Genomic DNA, 12,682 nt, shown 5'->3' with positions numbered 1-12,682 from the left:
TCACTCCAATTCACCCTTCTTCCCATGTTTTCAATGGCTTCACCCATTGACCATTGTCACACTTTGAGAACTAACTCCGGGCTCTGACAACAACCTCTAATGACAACTCCAGCGACCAACTCCGGACTCCGACAATCACCTCCACGACCAACTCTGGGCTCCGAAAACTAACTTCGATGACAATTCTGGTGATGAAATTCGAACTCCGACAACCACCTCCGATGACATTTCTGGCAACCAACATTTCTGACAACCAACTCTGAGCTTCGATAAACTTCGTGCGACAGACTCCGACAACCAATTATGGCCTCCGACAACCACCTCCGGTGACCCAACTCCGATGACCACCTTCGCGCTACCAACTCCGACGACCAATTTGCTCCAACAACAAACTCCGATGACCAACTCCGACATCCACCTTCGTAGGCTCCAACAACCACCTTCGACTACAAACTCTAATGAAAATCACCATTGATGCCAACATGAACATAGCTCAACTAGCTCAAGATTGGCAGTAGTCTAACTTCATCGATGGTGGCGGTAGGAGTTTCTCATACAAATTAGGGAAGATTGCCCATTAAACACTTAAAATTCATTTTTCTAAAAGTTGATTTCAAGCGTTTATCTTAAACCAACTCATTTTAAAATCTCATTTTTCTAAAATGCATTTTGAGTGGTTGTCAAATACTATTTTTTTATAAAATCACTAAATTTTTAATTAATCACTTGAAAATGTATTCTAAATGCACCCTTTGACCAAGAGGAAATATGCTCAAATCTCTCAACACATGCACGCACGAATACATGCATGCAAACATGTACACACATGCACACATACGCACACGCACACTTGCATGTATACACACATACCCATACACGTACACGCGTGTACGTACACACATACACACATGCACATAGGTCTCATTTATTTCACAATCCACTCGTTTTAAGAAAATATGTTAGATAAAATACAAAAATATATTTTTGCAACACATTTATAGGTCTCGTTCATCTCACCAGCCACTCACTTTAAGAAAATGTGTTCGATAAAATACAAAAATATATTTTTGCAACACATTTATACGTTTGAGAAGATAAATATCAACCTTTAGAGCCTCTTTGGATCAAAGACATTGTTTGATGGATATAGACATTGTTTTACGTCAACTAAGCTATATTTGAGTTGGCCTAAATTTATATAAGATTAGAAATTTAGTTCATGAATGTTTATATGTAGTTACCAAACTTTAAAAATGTTTAATCGGTCCATGAATTATCAATTTTTGTGTTTAATGTATTCTTAAATATAATCAATTATGCATCCAATAGCTCTCTTGTATATTTGAAAATGTTAAAAGTTAAATATTACATTATCTACGATGGATTTTTTTTATGTTTATTTGTTCTAGCCAAATTTGAGAAGATAATTAATCTATACTATATTAAAAGGGGAGAATTTTTCACTTTCTTTTTCGTCCTTAACTTTTTTGTGAAGACTATTTTGCCCTCACATTTATACCTTTTCATGATTATACGTACTTTTTGTTTAAAAGGATAATTACATGAAGAAAAACAACTTCCCATGCAACTCCAAATCAAAATAACACAACTTTTCCATGTATGGGTGTGATAATCTATCTATAAAAATAAAAAAATTGATAGTCTCCTAGCCAATTACTGCCAATTTTCAAGTTATCACGATGCCACAAAAAGTTTGCCTTCAATGTAACTATATCTTAGTTTTTTTAGAAATTAACGTATGGTCGTATCGTATTTGTATCAGTGTCTGTGCTTCTTAGTCATAAATTAACCTATAAGAAAAACTATAAAACCCCGTCTAGCATTTCTTTGTTGATTTCGTAAAATCATATTAAATATTTACTATTTAAAATAAATGAAAAATATTTCTTTCACTATTCAAATTTCATCTTAAAAATTTATGTTAAAAAAAATCATGACCACGTATATTGCACGTGCTTTTTAACTAATTTAAATTAAGTTGGTGAGAGAAATTTAAAATTAATTGGTGATAGATAATGTGTGGATTGAGAGATTTGGACGTCTGAATTTAGTTCAAAGGAAAATTGGATAAACTATTTTGGACTTTTAATTTTATTTAGGGATTTCGTAGATAATTTGATAAAAGTTTTGAATTTCTGGAATATTTAAAATATTTAAAAGTTTGGAGAAGGAAGGGGTCAAAATTAGGGTTTGACTTAAGTGTGTATATCTATGGTATTAAAAAAAATGGAAAAACTATTTTTTTTTTTTGGAAACCAATATGAACACATTTTGGAAACCCAACCTCCCTCTAAACTTTCACTCTCTCACCCACTTCTCCCACAAATTCAAACCCACATTGATCACCGCCTAGCCGCCCACGCCCGACGCCGTCCACTACGTTGCTGCTCGCCGACGTCGCCGCCGCTCCAGCCAGTCACCGCCGGTAAGGCTCACTTGCCGTCAATCTCTCTCTCTCTAGCCTCCGTTTCTCTGTCTAATTTATTTGGATTTCACTCACAATCGCACGCCACCACCTCAGTCCACTGTACCGAAACCACACTGCCCCCGCTGTCGACTCTTACCGTGTGTCGCCGTCTCGAGTCGCTGGTCGTTGACGGATTCTTGGATTTTTTTGGGGTAAGATGTTTTTCCCAATTATTGGTGATTTTTCTTTTGTGGTTTGATTAATTCTTTATTAATCCATTTAGTTGGACTAAAGTGATTAATTTACCTGCGATGCTTGGATGCTAGATTGGAGTTTTAGGGGTTTTCGAGGTGCTGACCGACAAGATTGAAGTCGTTCGACATTGTTTATGGTGAGTTTTGTCCGTTTCGCTTGAAGTTCATAAATACCCATCGATTCTTGGTGTAGATTCATTGATACCCATAAAATGATAATGTTGGATTTGATTTTGGAGGATATTAGCGTGCTGTCGAGCAAGTTCGATAATGCTTGATTGTGGTCTGCGTGTAGGTTGGAATACTTAATTGAGGTTTCGAAGGGGTTGTGCATCAAGCCACACCTTGGGTAAATAGTTCGGGCGTATTTTGGTTAGTTTTGTGTTTGAAATTAGGCCTTAATGTTGAAATCAAATTTGGTCAATGTTTTAGGGACTGGTTCAAGGATGTTACTCAAGATAAAGTAGAGTTTGGGTTGCTAATTTGCTTGGGCTTAAATTTGAGGTGTCTTACTACCGTTTGCCCTCGAATCAGAAGTCGATGTTAAGATTGAGAATACATTGAGAACATGTTTTATTTATTTATTTTTTATTTTTATTATTGTGATAGAATGTTTTGCCATGATTGACTGATGGATAGACTGTTGAGATTGTTCTAGAAACTCATGAGTTATGCTACTAAGATTATTATAATATGTTATGGCTTGATATGAATTCAGACATTATATGATGCATGAAAGATTGATGGTGATTGTTAGCACTCCTATCGGACTGTGTACATTCCCTGTGTATGTTTTGGCGTCCTCATGGGATCGCCACCTATGATTATGATTTTGGTGACTCCTATCGTAACAACCTAGTTACTTTTAATAAAATTATAAATTTTGGTCTTTTATCTAATCATGGAAAAGTGTCGTTTTGAAATGTATGCATGCATGTCTGTAGTAACGACCTAGTTTAAGTCCTAGGGAGCCGGGTTGTTATACTTATCTTCTTTTTAATCGTGTTTTTTTTTTCCTTCTTATTCTCAAGCTATTTCGATTTGAAGTTCATAAAGTTTGATAAGTTCAAAGAGTCTGATCTTCCATGGCGACGGCTTCTCACGCACAAGCTGTCAAGTCTCTCAACAAGTCCCCTGGTCGCCGGCGTTTTGTTGTAAGCATTTTCTTAGCTGCTTATTTTCAGCACTCTCATGTTTATGTTTTGTGCAGATAATTTGTTGGTGCTTAAGCTTGGCTACCATGAAACCAGTACAATTGAGTGAATGTTTCTGTTTGTTGCATGTCTCACTGATGCTTTGTTGAATGCTGGGTTGAATATTTGTAATGTCTTACTGATCCCTAGTTGAATGCAGTGTGTTTATTGGGGGATAGTTATTCTGGAGTGGGCTTTTGTTTTTCCTTTGAACTTTATAAATGTGTATGCTTGTCTACCGGCTAACATATGAGGTAGAGTTTATTTGGTCTAGTCTTCTCTTTGCTTATATCAGGATGCTGGTACGAAGTTTAGACTATTTTTCTGAAAGATATAGCGAGTTCTTGATTATTATTTAATATTTCTTTTTGTAGTGACTTTCCCTTTCTCCAAATACTTCATGATAATTATTTTGATCATATTTTGAGATATTGTCCTTTTCTTTTTCCTGCTTTACAGTTCCAGACATTCTCCCAGAGAGTACAAGAAATTGACATTGATGTATACAGAAGCCTCGATAAAGTTAAGTCTGAGCCATCGGAGGGATCCTGCTTTTTTCGGGACTGCCTTATAGAATGGAGGGTATGTCTATGCTAACTTTCTTTTTGTGGGGGTGGGGGGCTTTTAGTTGCTGATATTTTTATGACATGTCTAATGGAGTATGTCTAATGGAGAGTATGTCTATGTTTTAATGCTACCTGGAGTATGTTTGATGACTAAATCAATCCGTTGAAGGAATTGTATCCCTCTAGTATGCATGCGATTGATAGATTTTTGAGATTGTAAAAATTTTAAAGAAAAATTGTCAGTTACCAATATAAATTCTTTCCCGAGAAGATAGTGTTCACATTGTTTTCATGTCCAAGCTAAGAAGTAAAGTTCTTGGTCCCAGGTTGACCATTTTTGCGTAGAAGAGCTTAGTTTTTCACTAAAAAACGTGTTTATCTTGACTAAGGACAGCTCCTATCCATATGCCGGATGCATCAACGGAGACCTCAAAAGGTTTTAAAAACTTTGGAAATCCTAGGATTGGGGTTGTGCTTAATGCTCTTTTGAGTTCTATGAAACTTGTAGTTTGTTCATCACCCCAATTGAAAGGTATTTTAGCTTTTAAACAGGCTAATGGGCTGGCTATGGTGTTAAAATTTTTAATCAACCTTCTATAGAATGAGGCTAATCCTAAGAAGCTTGGAATTTCTTTTATTGACTTAGGTTGTGGCCAATCTTGAATGGCTTCAATTTTCCTAGGATCGACGTTAACTCCTCTAGAACTTATGAGAAACCCAAGAAAGCATAATTGGTGTTGAAGAAAAAAGCATTTCTTTAAGTTAATATATAAATTGTTTTCTTTTAGAACTTGAAAAATAGTATGTAAATATTCCATGTGTGCTTCAAGAGTGCGACTATAAATTAATATATCATCGAAGTAGACAACAACAAACTTATTTAGGTAACAAAATTTGGTTCATTAGGGGCATAAATGTGCTTGGAGCATTTGATAGGCCAAAAGGCATGACTAACCATTCGAAAAGTCTTTCATTTGTTTAAATGCTGTTTTCCATTCATCTCCGGGCCTTATTCTTATATGGTGATATCCATTCCTTAGATCTATTTTAGAGAAAATTAATGCTTGTTCTAATTAATCTAATAAATCTGATAATCGTGGAATGGGAAACCTAGATTTAATTGAGATTTTGCCCTACTATCTACACAAAGCCTCCAAGATCCATCTTTTTTAGGTGCAAGTAAAGCCGGTACGACACATGGACTAAGACTAGGTTGTATGTTTCCTTTGTCTAAGAGAGATTGTATTTGAGCGTGCAGTGCTTTATATTCCTTAGGGCTCATACATAATGGGGCAGATTAGGTAATGTGCTACTCGGTATCAGATCTATATGGTGTTGAAATTCTTGGACCTAAATCTTCATTGGTAGGTGATTTAAAAAGGATCTTCTTTAACTATAAGAGCTAGGAGAGATTGATCCTTTGAATGTAAGAGCTCTTTACTCGGAGATAATAGAAGAAGTTGTTTTTGTGTAGAAGAAGGTACCTTACTTGTGGTAGTTTGCATATCGAGGGAATGTTTTGTCGTCGTATTGCCTCGGGCGTCCCAAGAGGACCTGACATACATCCATTTCGAGGACATCATATACAATTTGATCTTGGTATAGATTGCCTATGGACACAGGTACTGTGAAAATCTCCTTAACAACAGTTTACCTTTTTTTGTAACCCAATTGGCCCTATAGGGATTCAGATGAGGCTTAGTTGTGAGGTTTACGGCAGCAACAAGCATCTTAGATATGATGTTCTCTGTGCTTCTACCATCTATAATCACTTGACATACCTTCCCATTAATTCTACACCGAGTGCAGAAGACGGCATGCCTTTGAGGGTGACTTTCAGCTTTAGGTGTTAACAAGATTCGTTGGAGAACACAAAAGAGTTGGTCACCATCGTCCAGTTGTATGTATGCAAGCTCATCAGTGTTGCCTTTTCTTGGGTATCTTCTTCTTGGATGGCCAAGGTTCTTCGTTGGGGGCTCTTATTGGATAGGGTGACCTTGCTCGCCACAGTGAAAACATTGGTCAGTTGTAAGGGTTTAAGTTTCTTATTTGAGGGTTGTTGTCAGGTGCTCTAATAGGTGTTTTCCTTGCACGGGGTTCATCCTTCTTGAATTGCTGATTAGAAGTAGGTCCTTGAGGTGTCTATCTTGATTGCTCGGTTGGGGCTTTGTGAGGAAACTGTTGTTAAGGATAGGATTGTTTTCTTTGATAGACTTTGGGCTGTTTTGCTTCAGTACTCTCCTCAATAGTGGTGGCTATGGTGATGGTGTTAGCCAAATAAGCCACTGGATGTAACTTGACCACTTCTTTGATCTCTCCCCAAAAACCAAGAATAAACCTTGAGATTAATTGCTGTTCTGTTTCCAGCAAGTTGTTTCTTGCCCCTAGTCGATGAAACTCTTCAGTGTAGTCAAGAATGGAGAGGTCCCCTTGCTTGCATAATTGATATTGGTGGTATAAAAGTAGTTGATAACCAAGGGGAAGGAACCTTTTTTCATCAATCGCGGCAGCTTGGGTCATGATTTTATTGGAGACTTTGACATAGTAGCGTCTGTTTGTCTCCATTTGATCCCACCAAGCTGATGCCCCTCTCTGGGATTTGAAGGCTGCTAGCTTCACCTTCTTGTCAACTGGAGTATTGGCATATTCAATGAAGTTTTCTACCTTTGTAACCCAATCTAGGAAGGCTTAAACATCCATTCTACCGTCAAAACTTGGAAGGTCTACCTTCATCTTATAATCTTGCTGTTCTTGATAATAGTGCTGCCTACCCAGTCTAAATTCCCTCCTTTCTTGATTTCTGAAGTGATAATTTTCATCTTCCTCTGAGGAGTCCGAATCTTGCATCATATAATCTGACATTTGTAGCTCTTGCGGTCGAATTCTTGGCCGAGCATTGAGCCTTCTTGCAGGAGAATTTTGTGCTTTGGATAAATTATGGATGAACTGATTTGTTCAAATTGAGTTCTTGATCGTTTCTTGAAATCTTTCTTGCAATCTTGGATCAGTTTGTTCAATATAGCACTCCAACTACTTTTTCTTGCTAACGTTCTTGCAGATTTTCATTGATCTGCAAAGCCCCTTTGCTCTTCTGGTTGTCTAGACCTTGTCGTCCATGTGTAATCATTGGGTTTTGGATGTCCAAATGTTGCAGCACATGTGCCAACATCGATCGCAAGTCTCCTATTTCACTCTTGATGTCGTTCACGGTTGATTCTACCAAGGCCATTCGGTTCTCTAAAGCCTTAGTCGAAGAGGAAGCTTTTGCATCCATTTGAAGATGATCTGAAGGAGAATTCACGTGGATCAAACGCTATGATACCAATTAATGAAGTAGCTCCAAGAAAACTTCAAGATGATTCTTATTAATATTGAAAAATAAAGGCAACGAGCCTATTTATACAAGGACTCAAGCCAATTGGTTATGGTAACCCAATCAGCCGGTTGTCATAGGACACTAACTAACAATAAACAGTCATGGAGACTTGTTTAGCCGGTTACAACAAGCTTTTAACTAAATACAACTGATCAAGACATGCAATTAGGCTTTAAATACAAGACTATGACTAGAATTACTTATAAAACTCCCTACATCAATGTCTAATCTGGTTTGGTATAAACTTATTACTCGGTTGACGTTTTATTACTGTTTGAGAGCTTTGGTTGATGAAGTAGCTATAGTCTATAATCATTTTGTTTTTGTTTCATGTTTTATTTTTGTTTAACATGAAACAAAACCTTTCATTGAATAAATGAAGAGGCTAATGCTCAAAGAGACTAACTTCACTAGGGAGTGAAAGAAGAACAAAACGAGAAGCAAAAAGAATAAAAAAGTGCCCAATAATGAATAAAGAACCTGGACAGAACAAGCTTCAAAGATGCCAAATTTGAAACATGAACACCCACAAAAAAGACAAAAGATTTTGAAATAAATAAAGAAAAAGCTTGCAAAGAAAGAACCCCTGGTGCCAAACACTCAGGAAAACCCCTGAACAAACCCAAAAAGGCCTTTTAAGACGAGATAATACGTCTCCAGAACAGCAGGAACCTTTGAAGATGTAGACTAAAGCACCTGAAAACTGAGAGGACAAAAAGTTAAAGAGAAACTTTTCACCCAAGCTGAAGCCACAAAGAAAGCCATCCGAAATGGAAGCTGAGGTATCACCCTTGCTGGCAGACTAATAGAGTGCACTTAGAAGCTTGAAAGAGAAAGTTGAAGAGCTGGAAGGAAGAGTTTGAAGCAAACAAAAGGGGCAATCTCCAAAACCACAAAAATCCAAACAAATCTCATCATAACTAAACTAAACCTTTAGATAGTTTCCTTCTTGTACCAAAGAAGGAATTTCACACATCCCAGAATCACAAACTTCGATAATAGGAACAGATTTGACGGACATTGGGGATAGAGGAGATTAGGAGTTCTCTCATCATAATACTGAAATAATAAACCAAAAGCTTCATAATAAGAACCTACAAAAACATCATCCTCCATGTTCAAATCTCAAGGGTGTAGTAAGGTCTTTTGTCGCGTGGAATAATAAACCAAAAGCTTCATAATATGATTCCACACTGCTCATGCTAACTTCAAATTCAGTATTAGAATTGACACCAGGCAAGGGAGGAAAAATTGAAGTTTAGTAAGGTCTTTTGTCATGTGAAAAACTACTGTAATCAATTTTTTATTACTGGAATTGAGGCGCTTTTCGAAAGCTTCCCATTTCTCATCCCCAACAAACATTCATATACTTGGATTTAAATGAACACAATGTTACTGACCAGAGTTTTTAATTTGTGCAGAAAGATAACCTTAAACTGCGATTTCTTTTCTTTCAGCTGAGTTAGTTTATTGAAAAGTTTAAGGATAAGTCACGGGAGATTAGAAAGCAAAAAGATCACTGTCATATGTATTGGCTATATAACCTATAGCGTGTTGTTAATGGTCAGTAAATGTTGGTGTTTTGTGTAACATTTTGGTCAGGGACTCAATGTGCCAAACTAACTAGTTTTGTATGATTATTTAGCCTTCTCGTCTGCTAGAATTTTTATCATCTTTATCCAGAAAAAATGTGTTGTCATTTCAATTTTTGAATATATTTCATCAATGCAGGAATTAAATACTGCAGAGGATTTTATTTCTTATTACGAGGAAATTATTCCACTGGTACAAACATTACCTCTAGTGATACTGCACAAGGAGTCTATATTCTCAAATCTTCTTTCTAGAGTACAGATAAAAGCAAGGCTATCTCTTGAGCCTATATTGAGGTATGCCAAGCTTATTTATTAAGCATCTCTGTGTTGGATATTTTACCTTCGTTTTCAACTTGTATTTCAGTCTTTTATTTTATCCTTTTTAAAAAAACCTGAATAGTAAAAGACTAAGGTATTATATTTCACTCGTATTTCAGTTTCTGTGTTCAATACCATGCAGATGATTGACCATAAAGTTATGTTAAATTGTAATCCCTATTCTTTAATTTTGTTTCAGTCTGTTCTATTTGCTTTTAAAAAATTTAATAGTGTTTATATTTTTGAATAAAATGAAACTTTAGCAAGTCCTACTAGTGAGCTATAGATATCCATCTTCTCAAATTTATAACTAGTTGAAAGAAATGTGTGGTTCGTGTGTGTGTGTGTGTTACTGATCTACTGAACACACTTATGCCTAGAATCGAAAACCTTTAAATGATACGTTCTTAGTCTAGTGCAAGTGCATATTGTTAAACAAGTAATAAATGGAAATATTCTTTTTTTGATAAGAATAAATGGAAATATTCTTTTTTTGATAAGAATAAATGGAAATATTCTAAGTATCGTGTCTCAGGGAACGGATGACAAAAATCCAAAATTCAAGCATAGATTTTGTTCAAAAGTGTAATTTTGGTAACCAATGTGAAATAAATTTGGAAGGTGGTTGTTTTTGAAAAGTAAAAGTAGTAATGGGAAAGAAGGGATCCCCTTGAAAAGGACTTGTAGCCTAATATGCAATCACAATTTAGGAGGCTAAGCCGTTAAACCTATATGTTCATGGCTAATGTGGACCTAGTTTAATTCAAATACAATCTTTTTTTTTTTTTGGTCCTAAAGGTTTTGCTCCATGTCTAGGGTTAAAAACAAAATCTTATGTCTAAGCTCTTTTCTTAAAATTTCTTATATGAAAACTTTTATCTAACCTCTAAGCTCTTTTCTTAAAATTTCTTATACTAATCTTGGTGATCAATTGAGACTAATAATGCTAAATAAAATCAATAGAATCAAGCCTTGCTATGATAATAGTTAAGTTACTTTTTTTTACATATATTGTCTTTTTCCTTTCTCAAGGGCATTAACATATTTGAATCCCAAAGCAAAGTTTATCTCGTGATGAAAGAAATAAAGAACAAAAATAGAGATAATAAAAATTTCATAATAAACCTAGCAAAAAGGGGTACAAACTGTTAAAAAAAAATGCTACTAAAATTAATTGAAGAAATGACAAAGTGCGGTAGGAAAAATAGCTGCTAAATTAAAAATATTAAATAGAAGAGAACACAATTAAGTTTAAAGATGAAAAGAAGTGAAGGAACTAAAATTGAAACCATCGGAAAATTTTAACGTACAAAGAACTTGGAGTGAAAGCCTAAGCTTTTCTCTATTTAACCTGATTTTACATTTTTCAAGCATAATCGGGTGTTACAATCCTAAACTTTTGATTGGGATTAGACTGAATAGCAACAGCAGCCGTTTCGGATTCCTTCCAAGTGATGTAAGAATGCAGAAAATTCTCCAAGGATGGATATAACTTATGAGGATCTGTTACCCATTCCAAAGGCTAGAGTCTTTGCTAACCTTAGTATGCAAGAATATCTTCACCTTCAATGCCTAGAATCAAGGAAAATATCATCCAAATCAATCATATATGAAATTTTCGTCAATATGTGTTTTTGGGTCATCGTGTGAATGTTCAATTGCAATTTACTCTTTAGGAATGCAGTTGCAATTGGGCGTTTTGATATTTTCCAGCCCAGAGACATAAAAATACACAACGACTCTTTTCACACCTTATTAAGTTCAAATCAAATCTTAAGGATACACCAACACATTTACTTTGTTTATACTTAAATTTGCTATTATTTACACCATTTACAACAATAAACACAGTTGCTAAACAATAAACTTAAGTTTTAAAACTAAAAACCCTCATAACTGAGTGTAATCAGTCTCTCAGTTTTCATCGGCTATGACTAATAGGCCAGCCATTGTGGTTGTTTTATTTACTTCACTTATTAGAAAACTGATTGGACCATCTTTTCATTAGTTTTTTCCTGAAATTTTCTTGTAAGTTCAAACGTTGATTCTTATGCTATTTTCTTGTAAGGTATAAATTTTGCGATTTCTCATTTCAGGTTGATGGCGGCTTTAGCAAGAGATCTATTGGAGGATTTTTTGCCGTTAGTTCCTTCTCCCTTGGACTGAAAATCTTGTTTCTATTTCTCTGCATTATCTCATTTTTCCCCACTCTCAGGGGTTCCCTAAATTTGATTGGTATTGTTTCTTTTTTCCTAAATGGTAGATAATCAAATTTGATTGTTAATTCACAACCATATATATTACCATATGCATCAGTATGAACAATATTGATGTTGCCTAAATTACACAGGAGAGAATATTCTCCAGGAAATGTAACAAAAGGAATTTGTGATGATTCAGAAGTGTCCAATGCAAGAGATTAGCCAAAACTATTAAACTAACTAACTACATCAATTCCTTCCCTCTCTTAAAAAACTCATCCTAAAAAATAACTCTCTGTTGTTAAAAAATATCCCTGTTGAAAATGTCTTCAATCCATTGAAGGACCAATTGCTTATTGAATACTTGGCTTGCTGAAAAGCTCTTCCGGGATTAATATGCTTTTCTTGACCGGTTTTTCTGTCCACTGCCACCTCAAAATAATCACCAAAAACAAAACACGAGTCATCGCCAAAACTCCTTAGCCTTAAGAGTATAAATTTTTTCAACCAAATGATCAAGAGAACTACAGGAATGCGTTTCTTCTACATTATTTTGTGGCACAAAGATTGTTTCATGTAGTTCTTCTGATGTAATATGATTATGATAAATTGGGTAAATTCATATTAATCTTGGTTTAATCCTTGATTAATCCTTTTTAGTTTCCTAGTTCTTCTTTTAGTTCTCCTTTTAGGATTTTATTTTGGTTTCAATTCTGTATAAATATAGATCCCTCTCATGTATTCTAGAACT

The 12,682-nt window shown here is 35.4% G+C and overlaps 1 protein-coding gene across 4 annotated transcripts in view; it reads left to right on the top strand.

Moving 5' to 3' along the window:
- Nucleotides 1-2,256: 2,256 nt before the first annotated feature.
- The window catches only part of LOC120067288 (ARM repeat superfamily protein), a 44,007-nt gene continuing 33,581 nt past the window's right edge, over nucleotides 2,257-12,682 (top strand). For 2 of the 4 annotated variants that reach the window (XR_016525510.1, XM_090308675.1), the window contains exons 1-7: nucleotides 2,257-2,446; nucleotides 2,543-2,640; nucleotides 2,755-2,819; nucleotides 3,714-3,836; nucleotides 4,335-4,457; nucleotides 9,549-9,706; nucleotides 11,827-11,871. Coding sequence is in view for 3 of the 4 variants with exons in the window: in XM_090308675.1 (XP_090164801.1) it covers nucleotides 3,768-3,836; nucleotides 4,335-4,457; nucleotides 9,549-9,706; nucleotides 11,827-11,871 (395 nt within the window). In the remaining variant the exon portion in view is untranslated. Of the gene's footprint in view, nucleotides 2,447-2,542; nucleotides 2,641-2,754; nucleotides 2,820-2,977; nucleotides 3,055-3,713; nucleotides 3,837-4,334; nucleotides 4,458-9,548; nucleotides 9,707-11,826; nucleotides 11,872-12,682 lie in introns of all 4 variants that reach the window. The other 2 variants (XM_090308676.1, XM_039018829.2) reach the window with 2 other exon arrangements.

The sequence above is a fragment of the Benincasa hispida genome, chromosome 12 (genome assembly GCF_027475165.1).
Source record: "Benincasa hispida cultivar pf3 chromosome 12, pf3_genome.v1.1, whole genome shotgun sequence".
NCBI lineage: Eukaryota > Viridiplantae > Streptophyta > Magnoliopsida > Cucurbitales > Cucurbitaceae > Benincasa > Benincasa hispida.
This window is presented reverse-complemented; position numbering and strand designations above follow the sequence as displayed.